The following is a 24599-nucleotide window of genomic DNA, read 5'->3' on the forward strand; positions in this document are numbered from 1 at the left end:
TCTTTACTTACCATTTGGCCATCATTACCAATAATAATTTCAAATACCTTGTCCTCGTCACTGCTGGATTCGTCACTGCTGTCATCATTACTACTACTGTCAGGATCAGACCTACCGTCGCTTTCACTGTCCACAAATATATGGCTAATTAGTTGATCCTTGTTTGCAGTATTAGACCACAAAGCAAACCGCCTGACTTCCTTATTTTCTCTTAAAATTTTAACATCCGTTTTGACACTCTGGACATCCTGAGCAACATCAACACACTCTGTTTCATCACTTAATTTTATTTTAGTAAGTTCCTCCTCACCTTTTGTGGTATAAACATTGCTACCCACGCTGTCATTCAACATCTCACTAGAATTACATTCGTCTTACTACTATCAATTTCATTACCATTACCTGTGATTACCGCGCATTTAAACACAAGTAGCTCTTCATCACTACCTGCTCGAGTGAGAACCAATACAGGAGCATTATCTAGTTTAAATGGTTTTGCCCAGAATTAGTCATCTCCTCCATTTCTTTTACTTCAATTTCTCTTACCATTTCTGTGCCTGTTCTAGCTGTCCTCCATCCAACCATTCCTTGAATCTCTACTATAATTAGTCCTGTTCATGCTATTTACCTGAAAATCTCTCCATGGTTGATTATTGTCATCAAAATTCCTCCTACGATCTTCCACTGAGGGCTTGACCCTCTCCACTTTATCAACATAATTTAAGGGATCATTAATATTACCCCGAGGTGCAGGTACAAGCAATTCTCTAATTTTCTGAGGCAACTTGGTTTCTGAACCCATAATCATTGATTCACTACCTAGCTCCCCAAATCTTTCAGTATGTTTATCAAAAGCTGACAGAAACCTTTCACTGTACCCTTCCTAGAGTCAAAGCTCTACCCTCCCCAAAATTCACTTAAAATTCATTGCAGCTTCTCTTTGGACCAATATTCATCTAAAAATGCTTTCTCAAAGCTTTTCCATGAAGTACAACTATAAGCTACTTGAGCTGCCCATCCATAAGCACCCCTCTCCCTCCTTCAAAAAACTCTCACAAATAACATTTTCTCTTTGTAATGCCATGTGTCAGGCAAATCATTAAATTCCCTTATGATATCCAGTGGATGCACTTCCCCATATGGTTCAAAATTATTAAATTTCTTACAACTCACAAATGAGGGACTGCTTGGGACACTACATACTTTATGCTTTAGATTTTGTACTTCTTCCATCTTTTTCTCTATTTCAGCCAATTTTGAATCAACGTTTTTTTTTTTTACCTTTACCAGTTTTTCCTCTGCCACTACTCCCCACTTGGTTTCTACCTCCGTTTCAAAATCATTGTTTCTAAAGTTTAACCCGTTTTCAGCACAAAATTTCCTGGCAGCTTTGACTTCATCTTTACACAGCTTTTCCGAAGCCTCCACCTTCCTACGATAGTCACCACAAAGCTTTTTTCTCTCTTCTCCACATTTACTACTCATCGATGTTGATTTCTCATTAGTGTTATGTACTACTGTCTTTATCTTTTCATTACAATCTTTAGCTACCACTTCAATCTTCGTATTTAATTCTGAAAGGCTAGAGCGAACTACCTTAATTTCCTTTTTAATTTCTTCCTTCAGTTCATCTTTTAAGCTAGTCATGTCAGTTTTAATACTACTTAGTTCTGTTTTCATACTACTAATGTCTTCTTTCATATTACTTTCTATCCTATTCATATATTTTCCGTCCTATTTATATTACATTCCATATTACTCATTAACCTTAACAAGTTCTAAAATTTTCGTCTGTCGTACACTTTTTCCCTTGTTGACTTTCGCTACTAGATTCCTCTTCCTTAACTTTAACGACCGCATCCACTTCATTACTGTTTTTGTCCATTTCGCTCTTTACAATAGGACTTTCGTCCCCATCCTACAAAGTTACATTCATGTTTGATTTAGAATTGTCAATGTCTACAGAATCTGTCGCACTTGCGTCGTCCTGTTCATTTAACAACTTAACCTCTACAGCTTTGTCCTCTGTCACACAGTCCTGCTCATTAAGGACACTCATTGTGTATCACTTACTACAAAACAGCTTTTGCTATGAAATTACCTTATTCACTCTTCTTCTTCATCTTCTTCTGCTGCTGCTGCTGCTGCTGCTGCTGCTGCTGCTGCTGTTGTGGTTGTCCTCTTGATTCATTGTCTGCTGCACGTTGTAATTCTCTCTGTGAGGCATCTTGTTCACCTCTGGTCAGCTGTGTCCACCTGCGTGCTCATTGGCTGCTCCTGTGCTCAGTGGCTACTTCCTTAGAACCCGCTCACTGATTGGCTGCTTCACCTTCTTCATTATGGAACCCCATCGCTGATTTGCGATTGCACCACTGCGCTCTATACCGCTCTTGATTTAACTTTTCAAAGTTCACGAGTCCTTGTTTTATTGTGGTTAAGGACAATATCCTCACCTGGAAGGGCACTACATGTGGTGGTCCCACGTGCCTTTATTCTTTGTTCATTGATTGTCCTTAGTGTTGAGGTACTGCATTGCTACACTGGCTGAAAAATAGGGGTTGTGGATTCCGACACTGACTACTGTAAATTATGTAGCCATCAGGTGCACAGTTGTGTATCATGGTACTTTAATTTCACTGTCCACAACCCCCCAATAACACACAGTTATATGGCCAGTGCACTGTTATTTAACCTTCGATAAGCCTTATTAATAGTGAGCAGGCGAAACTCCACATACTGCTACAGTAGTTTCTTGTTGAACATCTACGAGCAGTAAAACCTAACCACAAAGTTCACAGTTCTTGAAGAATAATCAGGGACGTATGGATCAGACACTGTCACTGTTTTTACACACAGCCTAATTGTTTAACACTTATTCCACAGTTAATTTGAAGCATTGTTTTTGTTCTAACCAGCACAGCTTACTCGTCAGGAACTCTGCCGTGGGTTGACCAAAAATCAGGCCCCTATATATCATCAAAATAATCGGTACCGAATCTACACATTGTTGGAAGTTAAATTTACAGAAATTACAATTAAAACTTAACTCATTAAATTAACTGACTACATCGAAAAATTCCGTCTTTTTAACAGTTTCTTTTACTGTAAGGGTTAAGCCGAATTATTTGTTTAAATCATGAAATTAACAAATATACATACGCAAACAATATTTTGGACAAAACTTAATTACTTTGGAAGTAATTGAAGACTAGTTTTGTCAACATGTTCTCGAATAGAGCCAAATAGATCCTTTAAGACTCCTATTGTTTAGCCTCCCAAACGTTTCTAATTATTACAGAATTTATATTTGTTTATACGTCAACAATAGAATTTAAGTTATGAAACAATCACAGATTGTGTCCTATAACAAAAGATACTAACTAGGAATAGTCAAAATAAATTAGAAAATCAATTACATACATAAAACTAAACACAAAATTATATCTTGTGTTATATGCTTTAAAACTGAGGGGGCAGTCTTTCTCTTTTATGAAAATGCAGATTATATTCACGTATGCTAATGGTAAATATTGAAAAGTAACAAAATGAATTTAAGGAGGCAGATGGGAAAACAAGAGGGGAATTAAAAATATCCCAGCTTTCTTCGTCACACCCAGGGAAGTGTCATAGGAGTGCTATTATTGTCTGTATACATAAATTATCTAGCAGACAGGGTGAGCAGCAATGTGCAGTTGTTTGCCGTTGATGCTGGGACACAGGGAAGGTGTCGAAGATGAGTGACTGACTTCAGGACGAACAAGATGACTTACGCATAATTCCTAGTTAATTACGTGAATGCAGCTCCATCCTGGGTTCAGAAGCGTGGTACAGTGGCTGGTAGAGGAAATCTATTAATACTTACCAGCAGCCATTATTTTGAAGTTGTTTTATAAGACAGCCGGTTTTGACATTCCATTCATGTGTTATCTTCAGGTCTGTCACATGGATGACACCAAGTACCACTTGTGCATGTATAAGACAATGCATCAATATCTGTACCTGGCCCCGTAGGTATTCAAACCTCCTGATGTGTGAAGAGCAGCAGTAAACTACTGCACAGCAGGTGAAGTCACCACACTAGGGCAAATCTTGTGTTTATTGGCAATGTAGCTAGGTGCCAGGTTTTTATGAAACGCCAGTGACATATAAATAAGTCTGAATTCAGGGCAGGGGATCACTTCGCATGACCAGAAACCAGCAGCACCACCACCACAACACCAGAGCTACACCGGACAGTGAGACAAGTGGGCACCCACAGCCGTAGTTCCGAAACCGCACTGTGCCTTACACCAGCACTGAGGCGTTTACAGGAGAGTGTGCTACAGCCCCACCAACCTGCCATTTGCACCTCATGCTGCTGCTGCTGCTGCTGCTGCTTCTGCTGCGTTAATAGTGGGACTTGATGTCACAGCACCATGCGGTGTGAGACTCCTGGCAGAGGGCAGCAAGTCAAGTTGTACCACCCACACAGCCATTTTCAAGTACCACAAACAGAGTGAGGGGCCACCGGGCCTCCACAACACCAATGAAAATACCGCGCTGCTTACATCAGTGGCTGTGGTCTCTAAACGCTGCCAGCTGATCACAGACCTTCAGTCAACATGTAGAACCCAGCTCAACAGCCAGGGCAGAAGCTGCCACCTGCTTAGGGCACCAGCCAGGAACAACAGGGAGAGACATGTCACCTAACTGCATTATGTATTGAAGTCAATAAGTGATTCTTTACTGTTGACAGTGTTTCCACTGGGATTCTCAACTCCTACACCTTTCAGTAATGTTCTTCCAATAGTTTACACTTTTTATGTCCACAGCCACACTTTTTCCACTCTTTGTGAAATGAATGATTGACATTTTTAAAATGATGCGACAAGCCATTTGATGCACTGAAATTTTCAACAACAATCTTTGGAGTGATACCATGAACCTTCTCTTGCGGTATGTTTTTGCTTACAGGAATACTGGTATTTCTCTTTCCTTGAAAATGTTTTAAAAGAATATTTTCCACATCATTGGATGTTTTATGAAGGTTCTTCCTTTTGGATCCAGAGGAACAGCTAACTCAACGTTTAGGACTGCGTCTTTGAATTTTTAGCTTGCTACACAATGAAGATGGCACCAAATCATGCTTCGTTGCCATGTTGGAAAGTCTTATGATAGTATTGTGTTATATATTGGAGTTGCTTAATTGTGAACTTCCTACATTTATAGGCCATAACTCCACAAAAGTAAAAGTGATAAATTTGATGACAAACAGCTATGCTTCTCATCTCGGAATTCATATTCTTTGACTGTGACATCAAATCACTTGACCAAGGTCACGTTGATCCTTTTCTGATTTGATAAACATGTGTTTTGTTATCGCTACAAGGGAATTAAAGTTTTTGAGCAAAAAACTGTGATCTGGGTATGTGCCAACCGAAAGAATTATTACAATTTACTGCAGTTGTCACGAAGTAAATAATATGTGAAACTTAAATAAGTCATAAACCCACTTCGACGTGTTAGGAATGGTATAAAAAATTGATTTTAATTTGCAGAATGTTCTGTGTTTTAAAAGTGAACTTTTTCTTAAAGGAGTACTCATTAAAAGCGATGAGGAATAATCATGTTCTTATGAGAGCTTTTCTGGGACCGATGCAGAATACCTTCCGGAAAAATTAATTGTACATCTGGCAGGCAGTCATCATTGTGACAGTGGTATGAGTGAAGCTATTCTGTTACTATAAATGCCTTAGTCAGGAATTTAAAGTGATAAAAAGTCATTGGCAGATCATCACATCATATTTTTATTAAGTTAGAACTGATAATATGGTTATATTCTTTTATCAATCACTGGTGGGACAATTTTTTAATGAAGATATGTAACGGTGAAAGCAAAAGCTGTGACTGCTGTACAATATGAAGAGAATAGTTGGGGTTTCTGTTGTGCAGCATAACAAATTATAAGTATTTGAGCTAACTGTATGCAGATTACCTATCTAAACAGCTTTCAGGTTACTAATGTGTCATCTACCCTTAATGCTATTTGCTCCTGTTCCTTTCTGATTCTTCCAGTCTCCTCTTTCACTATATCCCATATTGTTTTTATTTTGTTCCCTGACATTGCTATCTTCTTCTCGTAGTTCATTTCTTTAGATGTATGAATTACTTTTTTAACATTTTACAGTATTTCTTGTATTTAGCTAAATCATCAGCATTGGAGCCATTCTTGGTCGACCGATACATTTTCCTTTTTGTCTTGCAGGAAATCTTTATTCCTTGTGTAATCCGTGGTTTTGTTATAGGCTTCTGGTTAATTTGAGTAACTTTTAGAGGAAAACAGTTTTCAAACATGGTACTGACATTGTTCATGAATGTTTTATATTTTTCATTCATGTCATGAGCACTATAAACATCTTTCCAGTTCATATCTTTGAGCAGTTTTCTAAAACACTCAATTTTTGGTTGATTGACTACTCTCCTGTACTCAGATTTAGCAGTCTTGATAATCTGCTTAGAATTTACATCTAAAACAAGGAGCTGCATGTCATGATCTGATAATCCATTTATTACAGGTTTTATGATCTGATTTTGTTCCTTTAATTTGTCTATAAAAATGTTATCAATATATAAACTGCATGTCAAATAATTTTTGACGTAACTGTTTGTAAGCTGTAATGACTGGGGTACCCTTCACCCCACCCTGTAACATTCAGATTAGGCCACATGAGCAGTCGATACCATTCAACTACATGCTTGAAATGCAAATGATTAGCATTTCAGTGCAACTGCACAAAGTAGGTGGGAGTAATGCCATATACATTCTATACATCAGTACCTCTGTCATACTGGACCTAGCAACCACCAGCAATACCTTGATTTCGACAGCTGCCATTCATTCGGTACCAAGAAGTCTCTTACATACAACATAGCCACTCCCTGTTGTCACCTCTGGAGTGACAAGCAGGCCCTCTCTAAATACACTAAGAGTCTCACTGAGGGCTTCACACAACAAAATTGCCCTCCCAACATTGTATAGAAACATATCTCCCATGCCTCTCCAGTCACCTACACCTTCTATATACTCACTGTCTGGCCACAGAGAAAGGGATAGTACCTACCATATCTTTTTTTAATACCAACGTCAGTTTACTTCCTGTTGTATCTGCACCTCTAAACCTACAACCTCACCCCTGTCATTGTGTGGCTGCTCGACGCCAATGTGAGTACAGTGTTTGAATTTAGTTCTTTTCGCCTTCATCCTACCCTTTTGAATGTTACATTTTTAGGTCCGTTTGGTTATTAGTCCCTCAACTTTTTTTCTCGTCCTTCCCAAAATGCAGTGACTAAGAGCCTTTACACTGACTGGCCCGATCATTTGTTATATACGACCATGTACATTAAGTGAATCAGTTTTGTTAGTCTGTTGTTGGCCCCCCCCCCCCTCCCCCCCCTGCCCAGAATGAGAAGGTAAGACTCTTTCCTCCTCATCATGTCCGGTAAGTCTTCATTGACTGGGGGTTCTGGACGACTTTTCCCAAATATAACCCTTGCCCAAACCTCTCCAGTCATTTTCTTTCACCCCCTTTTCCTTCCCCTTCAGCCAGGAGGAGGAGGAGCCACTGGCTTCGAAAGCACACATACTTGAAACCTTTTATATGTGTGTTCTCTGCTGCCACATGGTGAGCAGATTTTTATCTGTCCAATTACATAAGCAAATGTATTTATTATTTATGTCTTCCATTTTATTCTTACATGAATGTTCCCTTGTATTATGTATTTTTTTATTCTGTGTGTAAATTGTATTTGTGTACTTCGTATGGAATCAAACTTCGTCACACTTGTAAGTACCGCAATTGTCTTAGTGAGTACACGTGCGACGCGTCCGCGCCACACACACACACACACACACACACACACACACACACACACACACACACACACACACAACACGACCACCAACTCCAGCGTCACGGGCCAGAATACAGCATCACGTGAGATGCAAGCAGCACTATGTAGGGGGTGGGGAAGGGGAAGAGTAAGAGGAAAGGATAGTAGTGTGCAGTGAGGGAGAGACAAGTACTGGCTAGTGGAGTGTGCAGGGGCTAGACTGCCAACAGGTGTAGCGTCAGGAGGTTGGTGGGCGGTGGGGGAAAAAGGAACAAAAAAGGAGAGGAGTGAGGAAAGACGGGTAGATGCAATGGCAGAAGGCTGCAAATAAACAGGGTGGGAGATGATAATGGGGAGGATGATAGACGGGGGGGGGGGGGGGGGGGGTGGAAATGTTGGGTGGAGGGTGTGGGGATAGTATGAGGTCAGGATAATTAAGAGAGCAGACAACGTTTTGTAAGGATAACTCCCATCTGCACAGTTCATAAAAGCTGGTGGTGGCAGGAAGGATCCAGACGGCTCGGGTAATGAAGCAGTCATTGAAATCAAGTGTGTTGTGTTCAGCTGCATGTTGTGCCACAGGGTCTACTTTGCTCTTGGCCACAGTGTGGCTGCGGCCATTCATCTTGGTGCACATTTGTTTGGTAGTCATATTGATATAAAAAGCTCTGCAATGATTGCAGCACAGTTGGTAAATGACATGGCTGCTTTCACAGGTGGCCTGGTCCCTGATGGGGTAGGATAAATCTGTGATAGGACTGGAATAGAAAGTACTGGGTGGGTAGATGGATTAGGCAGGGTTTGCACTTGGGTAGGAGTGGGTAGTTGATTACTTATCATTGTGGCCTGAAATAGGGACATAATAACAGAGATAGTTCCCACCCCTGCAAAAGTGGTGGTCCGTCGTCCACCCAACCTACACAACATCCTAGTCCATCCTTACGCCACTCCCGAACCCAACCCCTTGTCACAAGGATCATATTCCTGTGGAAGATGCAGGTGCAAACCCTGCCCAATCCATCCATCCACCCCGCACTTCCTACTCCAGTCCTGTCACCAATTTATCCTACCCCATCAGGGATTGGGCACCTGTGAAAGCAGCAATGTCATTTACCAGCTTTGCTGCAATCATTACACATCTTTTTATATTGGTATGACTACCAACCAGCTGTTCACCAGGATGAAGGGCCACCACCAAACTGGCCAAGAGCAAAGTAGACCACCCTGTGGCACAACATGCAGCTGAACATAACACACTTGATTTCAATGGCTGCTTCACTATTTGAGCCATCTGGATCCTTACCTCCACCACCAGTTTTTCTGAACTGTCCAGATGGGAGTTATCCTTATAACACTTTGTCCGCTCTCGTAATTATCCTGACCTCAACCTGCGGTAACATACTATCCCCACACCCTCCACCCAACATTTCCACCCCACCTGTCCTATCATCTCCTCCCCATTCTCGTCTCCCACCTTCTTATTTGCAGCCGTCTGCCAACGCATTTGCCCGTCCTCCCCACTCCTCTCCTTTTTTGTTCCTTTTTCCCCCCACCCCCTGCCCCACAACCTCCTGATGCCACACCTGTTAGCAATCTAGTCTCTGTGCACGCCACTAGACAGCATTCGTCTCTCTCCCCACCCGTACACCACTGTCTTTCCCCTTTCTCTTCCTCTTCCCCACCCTGTCCACATTGCTGCTTGCATCCCACATGTCGTTGCACTTCGGCTCGAGATGCTGGAGTTGGCAGTCGTGTATGCATGAGGTGTGCTTGCATGCGTGTGTGTGCGTGTGTGTGTGTGTGTGTGTGTGTGTGTGTGTGTGTGTCCTCTTTACTAACGAAGACTGTGCCGGAAAGCTGTATGTGAGTGACTTTTAATCATGCGTGTCTGCAACTTGAGGTGTCTACTTAACCATAAGTAGCAAATAAGTACATTGTTGATATTCCTACCTGGAGTTTCCATCATTTAACTTTTTGTGCAGTTGCTTTGTAGTGTATGAAATTAAAAGAAATTGGCATATTTACTGTCATGTTAAAGTTGATACATGTCATACATTTTGTATGTCATGAGGGTGTGAAGATTAAATCATATGACACAGAAATTTATTGCGTTATGAATAAAACAGATCAATAAAGATTATGGAAGATTGTTTGTACATTGAATTCATGGTATCTAACGAGCTTTCACATTGGAGTGTTACTGTGTGGTAATCTGCTTACTAAGTGTTATTTTGTGTTTCTTATGCAGGCCATTGTTTTTCCAGTAGCTCTAAAATTGAAGTTTGTATTATGGAGGACACTCACCTAGGGTATTCCATGCAGCAGTGTTAGCTGCACTGCTGTGGTGGTGTAATGGCTAGCATTCCTGCATAGTAAGGCACGAGACCTGGGTTCAAGTCCCTACTGTGGCACAAATTCTAATCCATTTCTTCAGCATCCATCATTATGGCAGATAAAGATTAGACTTAAATGTCTCAAGAGATTTAATTATGTCAGATCTATAATTCTACATTCATTTTAACATTTGAATATAGTAAAACTAGTTAACTGTGATGTAATAGGACAAAATTCAGCAATTATTCCCAAGTAGTCAAGAAAACAAACCAACATTGTTTTGTCATCAATTCTCACTTGCTTTGGTCTTGATAGTGAAGCAATCTTCCTGTTCTTTGCTTTGTGATTTTTACTTACAGGTGCCGCTATTGATTTCTCCTGGGTGTGTGGGTTAGTGGGCATAGAATGCATGTAGAATATGTCTCTCACCTATGTGTTAATGGTCTGAACACACGAAATCAATTTAGTGTACATTCAAAGGACTGGATTCGGAACTCAACTCTTGACCAGCAACTTGTTGAGGGTATCTGTGAATATACGTTGATCCATGTTCATTCTTTTTCTCCATTTTCTCATTCTGTGTAAAGAAACAGTTATTCCCCACCTCCCTTTCATTCCTCTATCATCAGGGCCATTGGATTATTGCTCCATTTGCTCCAGCCTTGTTATGCTTTATGTTCACCAAATACAATCCTATGAGCAAAATTACATCTTGTAACACAAAGTTTGAGAATGGGGGAAAAAAACCACAAGTATGTATTAACATTGCAGTACATTGTATCATACATAGAAAAGCATGTGCACAGAGATGCCCTGTTACTTCATTCCTCAAGATTCTCCAATAATCACAGATACAATGTAGTGAAATTGCAGTGCTGTGTGTTGAGCTTATTTCTAGTATGTTGGATTATGCCTCATTGCAGAAAAGTACAGCAGCTTTGCCTACCAGACGTTCTTTCTGGCAAGCAGGGTGGCTTCTGAGACCCATTTAAGAGTTCATTTATCTGTAGTGAATTTCTGAAGATAACTGTAACCAACATCAGTGAATGAGTAAACCTTAGTAGTAAAATGTACATAAAGAAGAATTAAAATATTACACTTTGTAAACAAATCTTTTTTCTCAGTATTGTCTTTGCCCCTTTTCCTTCCTTATCCTCCATACTACCTCCCCCCCAAATAGCTGCTGCACAGTCTGCAGATGTTGTGTAATTTTCTGGTACAGTTTAATGTCGTCATTATTTTGCAGTGAATAGGCTTACCATTAATTTTTAGAAGAGGTTTCAAGTGTCAAAAGCGAAAGGTTTTGTATATTTCAGGGAGCAGAGATACTAGCAAAACTACGCCCTGTTGATGTATTGCGCCAGCTCCTAACAGATGGCCGTGGTCCAGAGACAGGTGCAGTCAGAACTTTCTTCAGAGAGCAGCGCGAGGAGCAAGCTTGTGCAACTTGCCTAATGTTAGCGTGCCTTGACAGTGCGCAGAATGCTCAGATTGCAGAGTGGGCAACTCGTGCATTTTTTCTTTATGGTGGCGAGCCACGTGTTGGTGGTGTAAGTGGTGTTGGTGGTGTAAGTGCTGCTGGTGGCGGTACGGGTGCACTCTCACCACCACCAAACCCGCTCGTTGACACCGTGCTGACACCTGCAAGTCCTAGAATTGCGAGTCCAGCCAGCCACACCACACATGAAGGTATTGTATCTTCACATAAATAATTGTGAATTATTAATGAAACATCTAATATTCAGTTGTGCACAATGAAAAACAATGCAAACTAATATTTTGCAATGAAACTTAAAATAGTGATTGTGAGTGTGTGAAATATTATCCATTTCACCATTGCACTTCAACTTTTTACAATTTTTTTACATCTTCAATTTGATAAATGGGTCCAGTTTGTGGCTGTATTCTCTCTCTCTCTCTCTCTCTCTCTCTCTCTCTCTCTCTCTCTCTCTCTCTCTCTCCCTCCCCCCCTCTCTCCCCCCTCTCCATCCATCCCTCCCTCCCTCCCTCCCTCCCTCCCTCCCTCCCTCCCCCCGCCCAGCCTGGTGTTTATTTTATGAGGGAATGAAGTACCAGTACGGGAACTCACATGTTCATGAGTTGTTTGCCGAGTGGAAATTTCAAATATTTTTACAGTGGCAAAAGTATAATTCAAATCTTCAAGTCCACAGCAGGGATTATGGAACTGTTCTTGGATGGAGTACAGGGGAGGTGAGATCAGTCCCATCTACTTTCCAAATGATCTTCTTGTGAGTTCTTTGTGTTTTGAAGAACCTTGTTTCACTTCCAACCAAGCTGTGGCTAAATTATGCATGCAGCTAGTTTGAAAATTTAACTTAAAATGATTTTTGAAGAATTTGGCTGGCGATACAGAAAATCTCTACATTTACTTGTGTGAAAGCTGAAAACTACCATATGGAGTTACCTGCATGCCACGTTTTGCTGTCAGAGGAATAATTAGCAAATCAAATTGTATAAATGCAAATCGGTTAATAGTGATTTATTCGTCTGATAACATACACTTCTTAATTGCGATTAGAACATATATGGGACATGTGATGTAATTCACACTAGGGAGTATGGGTCCCTAATACCAAAATAGTCACAACGATACAAAAAATATCGGTATGTAAACATGAATGAAATTTTCATTCTGCAGTGGAATATGTGCTGATAGGGAACTTCCTGGTTGATTAAAATTGTGCTTGTGTAGCTGAATTGATGGAGCACTTACCCACAAAAGGCAGAGGCCTTGAGTTTGATCCTTGGTTCATCATACAGTTTTAATCTTCCAGGAAGTTTCAGTATGTAAACACATTGAGTGTGAAAGGCTTGAGAATGTGTGTAGGCAAATATTAACAATTGGTTTCCACTGCTATTTCAGCCTTCAATCCTGGCTTTGTGTCGACACCAATTCGTGGACCAATTCAACAAGGCCCTGCAAGGGATCAGAATATTGGTCCTAGCTTTCTCAGTCCACAATCTTTGCCTGCAAATGTGCAAGATGGAAATGTTGGAGGTGTTCAGTTCTCAGCAAAGCATAATGGTCTTTATCTTTATATGAGTAGACTGTTGAGACCTATCTGGAATCTCCGAACAGTCCACCTAACAACAATGGATAAAAAGCAGTTTGTGAGTGCCATTCTTTTCACTTCATTCATTTTCATTGGTAACATGGGACTACTGAAATAGTATGTTTCTTTTCTCTTGCAGCTGTGCAGCACACTTTCTAGAGAAGATTGTGCATGGTTGTTAGGCCACATCCATGCTCTTAGAGCATTTCTGGAAAAGAATGCCCAGTTTTCTGTAGGATACATGCAGTAAGTATAAATGTATCCTGTTAAATGTCTTATTAATGGCTTGATATGTAGTCAGTTCTAAGAATATCTCTCTCTCTCTCTCTCTCTCTCTCTCTCTCTCTCTCTCTCTCTCTCTCTCTCTCTCTCTGGGTGTGTGGGTCAGCATCTCCATTATATGATGAGTGGGAACTTTCCTTTTCATAATATTGTTACATTCCATCTTGGATTTTCCATTGTTTGTTTGTGATGTACTGTGCTTTATCACAGTGGCACATCATCAAGCATTTTTTCCTGGCGTTACTGTCTTCAGTGAAGTGTACCAGATATTGTTTCACGAATCTGTGAATCAGTTGAAACAAGAGGAACTGACACTTCACTGATACCAGCAAGCTGTGAAAATGTGCCATGTGTAGAAAGTGAATGTGTGTGGTTCCGGTGTAATTATTTTTTTTCTGACACACACTTCCAAAGTATTATGGTCTCCAAGGTCACCTGACTTAACCACCACCACCTCTTCAACTTTTTTTTTCTGTGGTGTCACCTTAAAGCTAATGTGTACAACAAAATCAATGAGTTACGTGAGAATATCCTTCTTGGTATTCTGGTAGTCATGCCATATCCTCTGGCAGCAACAATGACAGACATGCCTGATATGTTGAACTATGTATACAATGGGGGTAATCACTTCCAGCACCTCTTTTAACACAACTTTATTTCTCAACCATAAAGGTATGACATGTACAAATTTGGTTTCATATCCTTTCATTAAGATTCCTATAACACATTTCCTGGGACTCCTCCCCTCACCCCTCTTATTAAATATAACCACATCAGCAGTAGGTGTAAAAATTGATGTGGGAAGTGAATGTGGTAAGATAGGTGTTGAAGGGAGGTGTGTATTCTTTACTTGTGAAATGTGTTAATTATTACACAATCAGCTAGGCTGTTATTAAAGGGCTGTTATGTGATCATGAAACTTGGGACTCCAATGCAATGACAGCGAGGCTAGTAACACAGCATCAAGAAATTTGCTCCAATAAAACCCCTCTTTTGTGAATATCTGTGTACCTGAGACTTCTTTTGTAAACAGGAAGTTTCTTGAAACGCGCATTCAGCACAAGTGTATCAAAGCAGCAGCTTGAATTGTAACACTTTTAGGCAACACACATTCTTAAACTACAAACTCTAAAATACACCTTTACATAAATAACAGTTCTAAAAATTCTTAACATTAAACCTTTAATGGATCTTGTCCATAAATTTTTAATTAAATAGTTTCACCCCCCTCCCCCGCCCCACAATATAACGTTCAGACAGGAGATTTTGCTCCAGCTAGTTAATGCTAATGAGAAGTGACTTATTTAAACTGAAATAGGGAAAATATTTTCTAACCATGTCAGCAAAACTTACAAGATCACCCGACAACAGAATTTTTGTAATCGCATTTATGGTGCATGCACATCTCAAAAATTCTGGAGAAAATTGACTTTGAAGTCTTCCGAGCAACCTTAATTCACTAATGCAGTAAATTTTTTCACAGTTGCGAATATAGACAACAATTAGCTGAAGAATGGAATGACGACAATGAAAATTTGTCCCAAGCCAGGACTCAAACCCAGATTTCCTGCTTATCATGAGCGGTCTCCTTGCCGTTTGGCTGTCTGTGCGTGATTCACTGCCAGACCTAAACTTCCATACTTCATCAGCCATGTGTCGAAAACCTGCACTTACACAGCCATTATGTATGTTCCCATACATGCGAGACATTTTACTTGAAGATCGCCTACCCAATGTCAGCAAATAAATAAGATATTGTGGTGCCTATGTCATTCTGAATAAGATGGTTTTCCACATTCACAATTGAAAATACATTTACTGTATTTCCTAACGACTGTAGTTGCATAGCCTGTTGCATGCATTTCCAAAGGAACTTTGCATCATACTCAGACTAACACAAACACTGTAATATCATATTAAATCTCTAATGTTTGTACAATTTCTTGATGGCCTTCATGGCTCATTTGGTAGTGCACGAGACATAATCTTTGGACCGCTGGTTTGAGTATCCTTTTGGTCAGAACATTTTTCATTTTTCTTCTTTCAGTTTGAATATCTGCGTCATTTAAATATAAAATGAATCAAATACATACTGAACACACACGTTTTCATTTTTTACGAAAAATGTGCAATATTACACATTTTACTGGTAGTTGACAACAGTTGCCTCTGCTTGATCACTTCATGAATAGTTATGGCATGGTGGTTGATGGGAGCAGATGTGCGATACATCATTAGAAATAAGACAACTTATGTATTTCTAAAAAATAACTGGATATGTGTCAGTTAGCGTATATTTGCTGCATTGTAATTAATGATGTAGGTATTCAAATTGAATGGGGAAAAAAGACCAAAATGTGGTTTGAACCAGTGATCCAACAATTACCAAGTCTCAAACACTATCGATAGAGCTGCAAGGTCTGTTGAAAATTTGTTCTAGATGTAATGAATTAAGGTTGCTCGGAGATCTTAAAAGTTGATTTTCTTGAGAATTTATTACAGTTGTTTAGAGAAAAGAGTGCTTTGTTTCAGAGTATAGTATTCAATAAGGCAATAACACCAGCCTTAGTTGGCAGCAATTGGCATTGGAAAACATTTCTTATTATTGTAGGTTTTAATTAAAGTAATATGAATGTTTATGTTTGACATAGCTAGCAGGCTCATACATCAACAAAATAAAAAGTAACCTGAATAAAGACTATCAAATTTTGGTCTCTCAGATAAAATCACAAAACTTGCACATCTGTTTTAATTAAATCATAGTTGAATTGCTATTAATATATCGCTAAGCACTTCACTATAAAGAATTGGTAGATAATTCAGTTGATAATTCAGTTAAAAGTAAGTTCACGCTATGGATTCTTTTATTACATCACAATTTCGTTACTGTAGAATGCCCTCTGCATAAAGATACTCACAATAAGTGTCTGAAACTTTATCATGAAACAGTTCTCAGTATCTATTCTAACTAATAGACTCAATCCGTGCGAATGCCATAATGTAGCCTAAGCAAGCACTAGCTCAATAACTGGCTGCTGCAGAAGAAGCCATAACATAAGTGAGTCTGTCGATAAAATAAGATCCATCTGAATAGGGAAGCTCATAAAATGACAGGTATGCCATTTATGCATTAAAACCCCGGTTAAGCCATTTCAGTTAAGCGGTGAACGTCTAATATGTTCAATAGTATTTTGTATTGTAATTACAGAACATATTTGTTAAAAGTTTTGAAGGTTAAATGAATTAAAAAATCACTTAGTGCACTAAAAGTATGTTGTTTACTAAAGTTAAAAATTACATTACAATAATATACTTAGACTGTCTATTTGGGGAGCAAAATAACTGATGATGGTCGGAGTAGAGAGGATATAAAATGTAGACTGGCATTGGCAAGGAAAGTATTTCTGAAGGAGAGAAATTTGTTAACATTGAGTATAGATTTAAGTGTCAGGAAGTCGTTTCTGAATGAATTTGTATGGAGTGTAACCATGTATGTAATGGAAGTGAAACATGGACAATAAATAGTTTAGACAAGAAGAGAATAGAAGCTTTTGAAATGTGGTGATGCTGAAGATTAGATGGGTAGATCACATAACTAATGAGGAGGTAATGAATAGAATTGGAGAGAAGAGAAATTTGTGGCACAATTTGACTAGAAGAAGGGATCAGTTGGTAGGGCATATTCTGAGACATCAAGGGATCACCAATTTAGTATTGGAGGGCAGCATGGAAGGTAAAATCGTAGAGGGAGACCAAGAGATGAATACACTAAGCAGATTCAGAACGATGTAGGTTGCAGTAGGTACTGGGAGATGAAGCTTGCACAGGATAGAGTAGCATGGAGAGCTGCATCAAACTAGTCTCTGGACAGAAGACTACAACAACAACATAGACTGTACTTAATAGTTTGTGCAATGATACAAAAAAAATACGTAAGCAGTGGAAAGAACAACCATTCAGATGTGCTATTGTTGGCAGTTTTGTTTAGACCAGTGAGCTGATGGGTGAGGAACAAACTCACGCTCAGACGTTCACCTCTCCCCAGTAACCACTGTCCAGTATGCTCTTGTCTCGAATTATTTCTTCAAATACAGTCTTCTCCCTTTTTTTCTTTTTACCGGTTGCTGGGGTTTGCTTAACTGAAGTTTTACTGTGTTTACTAATAGTCAACAAGCGGAACAAAAAGGAGTACAGTGTTTCTAGAATCTAACTTGATCAATAATCAAAGATATGGAAATTGCATAAAAATTACTCGGAATAAAATTGTACATTATAATAGGAAAAACCAGCTGTCTCTTGTTCTGCCAGCTTTTACTGATTGCCAGGTCAGATGTTAGGGAGCAACACACACAGTGTGAAAAGTGAGTGAGTGTGGTAGAATTTTACAGGCGATTGTTCAATAGTTAAGTTTATAATTTAGAAGTAAAGGACACTGCCCACCAAATAACAGAAGCATGGGTACATTATACAAGAAAAATATAAAATAGAAGGCTGAAATAAATCAAAAGTAGCTACTGTAAACATTACCAAACCGCAGCAGAACGCACACATAAGAGGGTTGTAAATTAGGCACACTTTTGGAGCCAGTGGCAGAGGCAGAGGGGTTGAAGGGGAAGGAAGAGGGGTGAAAGAAAAGGACTGGAGAAGTCTAGGAAAAGGGTTAGATTTCTAGAAAGTCACCCAGAACCACATATCAGGAGAGACTTGCCACACGGGATGAGAAGGAAAGACTGATTGTTGCAGACTGTATCAGATGAGATTTGAAAACCTGAGAGCTTAAAGGTGTAAGAGAGTAATATGTAAGACAGATATTACTGCTTAAACATCATGCATGAGTTAATAAGATTGAAAGCTAAGTACAGTGAAAAATAGATGTGTAAGACAATGAAAGATGTAGAAAATGGTCTTGCTTGTCTCTTTTTCAAACCCCCCCCCCCCCCCCCCTCCCACTTCTGTTACGTATAATGCTCTTAGCTTTCCACTCTTATTAACTCATCCTTGATGTTTAAGCAGTAATCTCTGTCTTGCATATTACCCTGGCTTCCACCTTTAAGCTCTCACGTTTTCAAATCTCATCCAGTGCAGTCCCCAACAATCAGTCTTTCCTTCTGATCCTGTACAGTAAGTCTCCCCTGACAGGTGGTTCTGTGTGATTTTCCCAAAATCTACCCCTTCTCCTAGACCTCTTAAGTCCTTTTCCTTCACCCTTCTTCCTTCCCCTTCAACCCTTCTGCCTGAAGTAGAAGCCACTGGTTCCAAAAGCTTACCTAATTACAACCCCCTTTTATGTGTGTTTTCTACTGATGCTTGATAAGTAAATATTTTATCCATCCAGTTAAATTATTTTGTCAAAAATCGATTGTTTTCGTTGTTATACTGTAAACATTAGTTACATTTGTAAAATAATATAATTGAAAATGCGTAGACAAACAATAGGAATTCATTATAAGAATCACAACTGCCATCGATGGGCGAAATGTGGAAGTAACAAAAAAGCCCTAATAGGGTGGTTGATGTAAAGATGAATGTGGATGATGCCATCAGTTGTCATGACAGAGACAGCGTGGAGTGTGTCAATAAAGTGCATCGGTAGCTAGGCACATAACAAGCCAGAGTTGTACTGGTAATAGAGTAATAGGTACCATCGGTCACCATGGAGACAAGAACTTGGATGAGCCAAAGACATACTGCCAAAGGACAAAGTCAGTCTCCACGGAGATGGGATCGTTGACGAGTCGACTAGGGTACATCGCTTCGGAAGTGGCCAACCTATTACTCGACGATAATAGTGTATCGGCAGCAAAAAAGTTTCACGTCAGTAGTATTAGGATGACAAATATTACAAGTCAGCGTTTAGTGGAATATTAATTAATTTGCCACATTGTAAGAATATGAGTTATCAAAGTAGATACTGAAGAGAGAAAAAAATGTCAATAGTATACTTGACAGGAACTAAAATAGAATAAGACCAATAAGAGTATACACGTTTAGTGCTTAAGGTAAATGCTTGTTGTTGTATATATATATATATATATATATATATATATATTTTTTTTGTGTGTGTGTTTGTGTTTGTTTGTGTGTCTATCAACCTGCCAGCGCTTTTGTTCGGTAAGTCACCTCATCTTTGATATATATATATATATAAAAAAACAAAGATGAGGTGACTTACCGAACAAAAGCGCTGGCAGGTTGATAGACACACAAATATATAAACAAAGATGAGGTGACTTACCGAACAAAAGCGCTGGCAGGTTGATAGACACACAAACAAACACAAACACACACACAAAATTCAAGCTTTCGCAACAAACTGTTGCCTCATCAGGAAAGAGGGAAGGAGAGGGGAAGACGAAAGGAAGTGGGTTTTAAGGGAGAGGGTAAGGAGTCATTCCAATCCCGGGAGCGGAAAGACTTACCTTAGGGGGAAAAAAGGACAGGTATACACTCGCACACACGCACATATCCATCCACACATACAGACACAAGCAGACATATTTAAAGACAAAGAGTTTGGGCAGAGATGTCAGTCGAGGCAGAAGTGTAGAGGCAAAGAAGTTGTTGAAAGACAGGTGAGGTATGAGTGGCGGCAACTTGAAATTAGCGGAGATTGAGGCCTGGCGGATGACGAGAAGAGAGGATATACTGAAGGGCAAGTTCCCATCTCCGGAGTTCAGATAGGTTGGTGTTGGTGGGAAGTATCCAGATAACCCGGACGGTGTAACACTGTGCCAAGATGTGCTGGCTGTGCACCAAGGCATGTTTAGCCACAGGGTGATCCTCATTACCAACAAACACTGTCTGCCTGTGTCCATTCATGCAAATGGACAGTTTGTTGCTGGTCATTCCCACATAGAATGCATCACAGTGTAGGCAGGTCAGTTGGTAAATCACGTGGGTGCTTTCACACGTGGCTCTGCCTCTGATCGTGTACACCTTCCGGGTTACAGGACTGGAGTAGGTGGTGGTGGGAGGGTGCATGGGACAGGTTTTGCATCGGGGGCGGTTACAAGGATAGGAGCCAGAGGGTAGGGAAGGTGGTTTGGGGATTTCATAGGGATGAACTAACAGGTTACGAAGGTTAGGTGGACGGCGGAAAGACACTCTTGGCGGAGTGGGGAGGATTTCATGAAGGATGGATCTCATTTCAGGGCAGGATTTGAGGAAGTCGTATCCCTGCTGGAGAGCCACATTCAGAGTCTGGTCCAGTCCCGGAAAGTATCCTGTCACAAGTGGGGCACTTTTGTGGTTCTTCTGTGGGGGATTCTGGGTTTGAGGGGACGAGGAAGTGGCTCTGGTTATTTGCTTCTGTACCAGGTCGGGAGGGTAGTTGCGGGATGCGAAAGCTGTTTTCAGGTTGTTGGTGTAATGATTCAGGGATTCCGGACTGGAGCAGATTCGTTTGCCACGAAGACCCAGGCTGTAGGGAAGGGACCGTTTGATGTGGAATGGGTGGCAGCTGTCATAATGGAGGTACTGTTGCTTGTTGGTGGGTTTAATGTGGACGGACGTGTGAAGTTGGCCATTGGACAGGTGGAGGTCAACGTCAAGGAAAGTGGCATGGGATTTGGAGTAGGACCAGGTGAAACTGATGGAACCAAAGGAGTTGAGGTTGGAGAGGAAATTCTGGAGTTCTTCTTCACTGTGAGTCCAGATCATGAATATGTCATCAATAAATCTGTACCAAACTTTGGGTTGGCAGAGTTGGGTAACCAAGAAGGCTTCCTCTAAGCGACCCATGAATAGGTTGGCGTACGAGGGGGCCATCCTGGTGCCCATGGCTGTTCCCTTTAATTGTTGGTATGTCTGGCCCTCAAAAGTGAAGAAGTTGTGGGTCAGGATGAAGCTGGCTAAGGTGATGAGGAAAGAGGTTTTAGGTAGGGTGGCAGGTGATCGGCGTGAAAGGAAATGCTCCATCGCAGCGAGGCCCTGGACGTGCGGAATATTAGTGTATAAGGACGTGGCATCAATGGTTACAAGGATGGTTTCCGGGGGTAACAGATTGGGTAAGGATTCCAGGCGTTCAAGGAAGTGGTTGGTGTCATTGATGAAGGATGGGAGACTGCATGTAATGGGTTGAAGGTGTTGATCTACGTAGGCGGAGATACGTTCTGTGGGGGCTTGGTAACCAGCTACAATGGGGCGGCCGGGATGATTGGGTTTGTGGATTTTAGGAAGAAGGTAGAAGGTAGGGGTGCGGGGTGTCGGTGGGGTCAGGAGGTTGATGGAGTCAGGTGAAAGGTTTTGCAGGGGGCCTAAGGTTCTGAGAATTCCTTGAAGCTCCGCCTGGACATCGGGAATGGGGTTACCTTGGCAAACTTTGTATGTGGTGTTGTCTGAAAGCTGACGCAGTCCCTCAGCCACATACTCCCGACGATCAAGTACCACGGTCGTGGAACCCTTGTCCGCCGGAAGAATGACGATGGATCGGTCAGCCTTCAGATCACGGATAGCCTGGGCTTCAGCAGTGGTGATGTTGGGTGTAGGATTAAGGTTTTTTTAAGAAGGATTGAGATGCAAGGCTGGAAGTCAGAAATTCCTGGAAGGTTTGGAGAGGGTGATTTTGAGGAAGAGGAGGTGGGTCCCGCTGTGACGGAGGACGGAACTGTTCCAGGCAGGGTTCAATTTGGATGGTGTCTTGAGGAGTCGGATCATTAGGAGTAGGATTAGGATCATTTTTCTTCGTGGCAAAGTGATACTTCCAGCAGAGAGTACGGGTGTAGGACAGTAAATCTTTGACGAGGGCTGTTTGGTTGAATCTGGGAGTGGGGCTGAAGGTGAGGCCTTTGGATAGGACAGAGGTTTCGGATTGGGAGAGAGGTTTGGAGGAAAGGTTAACTACTGAATTAGGGTGTTGTGGTTCCAGATTGTGTTGATCGGAATTTTGAGGTTTTGGAGGGAGTGGAGCTGGAAGTGGGAGATTGAGTAGAGAGACTGGGTTTGTGTGCAATGAGAGGAGGTTGAGGTTTGCTGGAAAGGTTGTGAAGGGTGAGTGAGTTGCCTTTCCGGAGGTGGGAAACCAGGAGATTGGATAGTTTTTTGAGGTGGAGGGTGGCATGCTGTTCTAATTTACGGTTGGCCTGTAGGAGGATGCTCTGAACAGCCGGTGTGGATGTGGGGGAGGAAAGATTAAGGACTTTTATTAAGGATAGGAGTTGACGGGTGTGTTCATTGGCTGAGTTGCTGTGTAGGTGAAGGATTAGGTGGGTGAGGGCAATGGATTGTTCAGTTTGGAACTGGTATAGGGACTGATGGAAGGAAGGGTTGCAGCCAGAGATGGGAACTTTGAGTGTGAGGCCTTTGGGGGTAATGCCAAATGTCAGACAAGCCTGAGAAAATAAAATATGCGAGCGTAATCTGGCTAGGGCGAAGGCATGTTTGCGGAGGGAATGTAAATAAAACTTAATGGGGGTGTTGTGAGGGTGACATGGTGTTAGAAGGTGGAAAGTGTAACATGAGGTGAAATGAAAATGAAAATAAAATTATATATGGGGAGAGATAAAGGTGAACCGGAAAGAAACTGGAGATCTGGAATGAAAAAAGGCGAAAAGGTGTTGGTTACAGCTGGGCTATGTTGGACTTACCCTCTCCCTTAAAACCCACTTTCTTTCGTCTTCCCCTCTCCTTCCCTCTTTCCTGATGAGGCAACAGTTTGTTGCGAAAGCTTGAATTTTGTGTGTGTGTTTGTGTTTGTTTGTGTGTCTATCGACCTGCCAGCGCTTTTGTTCGGTAAGTCACCTCATCTTTGTTTTTATATATATTTTTTCCCACGTGGAATGTTTCCTTCCATTATATATATATATATATATATATAGTGGGCATAGATGTCAATTTCTTAAAGGGCCCTGAAGTGATTATTGGTGGTAAATGCTAAAGTTGAGCTGCTTGGGGGAACACAATGGTAAGTGCCATGGCCGTGTATTTTGCGGTAGATGGCTAATGACACCACCTGTGGGATGCACAATGCAGTAGACTTACTAGTAGTTCCAAATTCACTCAACAGACGTCAGGGCCGAGCTTAATGGTGAGCGCCACTGTCTGTATGTTGCGGAAACATAATGGTAAGTGACAGAGAGAATGGCAGCAAGTGAAAACATCTCAGAGATTATAGCAACAGTGAACATGGCAGAAGACGAGAAATATACTTCCAATGATACTAATATCTTCGAGAGGGATCCAGAATACGTTCCTAATGATTCAGATGACTCAGAGGTATGTTATTTTGTAAATATACTGCCTTTAGTACGTTTCACGAACATAATGGTAAGTGCATGTACATACCATTATGTTCCTGAAGTACGTTAATTTTGGGGTTATTTTAGAATAGCTACATTTTTTTTGGCTAAGTGGTGTGTGAATGCGCATTTTTCATTTATGTTGTTACATGTAATAATAATAATGGTAATGGTAACAGTAGTTTCCGTTGTTATACAGGTTAATAGCGAATCAGATCATATTGCTCAGACCGAGCGGGGTGGCGCAGTGGTTCGACACTGGACTCGCATTCGGGAGGACGACGGTTCAATCCCGCGTCCGGCCATCCTGATTTAGGTTTTCCGTGATTTCCCTAAATCACTCCAGGCAAATGCCGGGACGGTTCCTCTGAAAGGGCACGGCCGACTTCCTTCCCCATCCTTCCCTAATCCGATGAGACCGATGACCACGCTGTCTGGTCTCCTTCCCCAAACCAACCAACCATATTGCTCAAAACAACGAACAATGTATCGCTCCTGCAGAAACCATTCAGGAACAAACAAAGACGTCGTCTCGGAAAAGGTGCTGCTGTGGCCAAAATAAGAACTCGAACATGGTACTGTTTTGGAAATATCTAATTTCAACTGGTAGATTTCGTGTGAACACCACTTCCCCATGAGCGGGCACACAATGTTGCCGTTCGATAGAGATTTCACGACAATTGAAAATTACGTTCGCCGACAAGTACAAGATGTGTACAGTCCAGATCAGTGGTGCGAGATCATCAAGAAGTCGGCTAAGAAGAATCCATTGCTTGTATATAATATGAAAAGATAGGATTTCTAT

At 41.0% G+C, this 24599-nt stretch overlaps 1 protein-coding gene across 3 annotated transcripts in view; it reads left to right on the forward strand.

Moving 5' to 3' along the window:
* The window catches only part of LOC126481249 (nuclear pore complex protein Nup155), a 267575-nt gene that overhangs the window by 101272 nt on the left and 141704 nt on the right, over positions 1–24599 (forward strand). For all 3 annotated transcript variants that reach the window (XM_050104864.1, XM_050104862.1, XM_050104863.1), the window contains exons 11-13: positions 11520–11892; positions 13088–13335; positions 13417–13523. In XM_050104864.1, the coding sequence (XP_049960821.1) occupies positions 11520–11892; positions 13088–13335; positions 13417–13523 (728 nt within the window). The remainder of the gene's footprint in view (positions 1–11519; positions 11893–13087; positions 13336–13416; positions 13524–24599) is intronic.

The sequence above is a fragment of the Schistocerca serialis genome, chromosome 5 (genome assembly GCF_023864345.2).
Source record: "Schistocerca serialis cubense isolate TAMUIC-IGC-003099 chromosome 5, iqSchSeri2.2, whole genome shotgun sequence".
NCBI classification, from domain to species: domain Eukaryota; kingdom Metazoa; phylum Arthropoda; class Insecta; order Orthoptera; family Acrididae; genus Schistocerca; species Schistocerca serialis.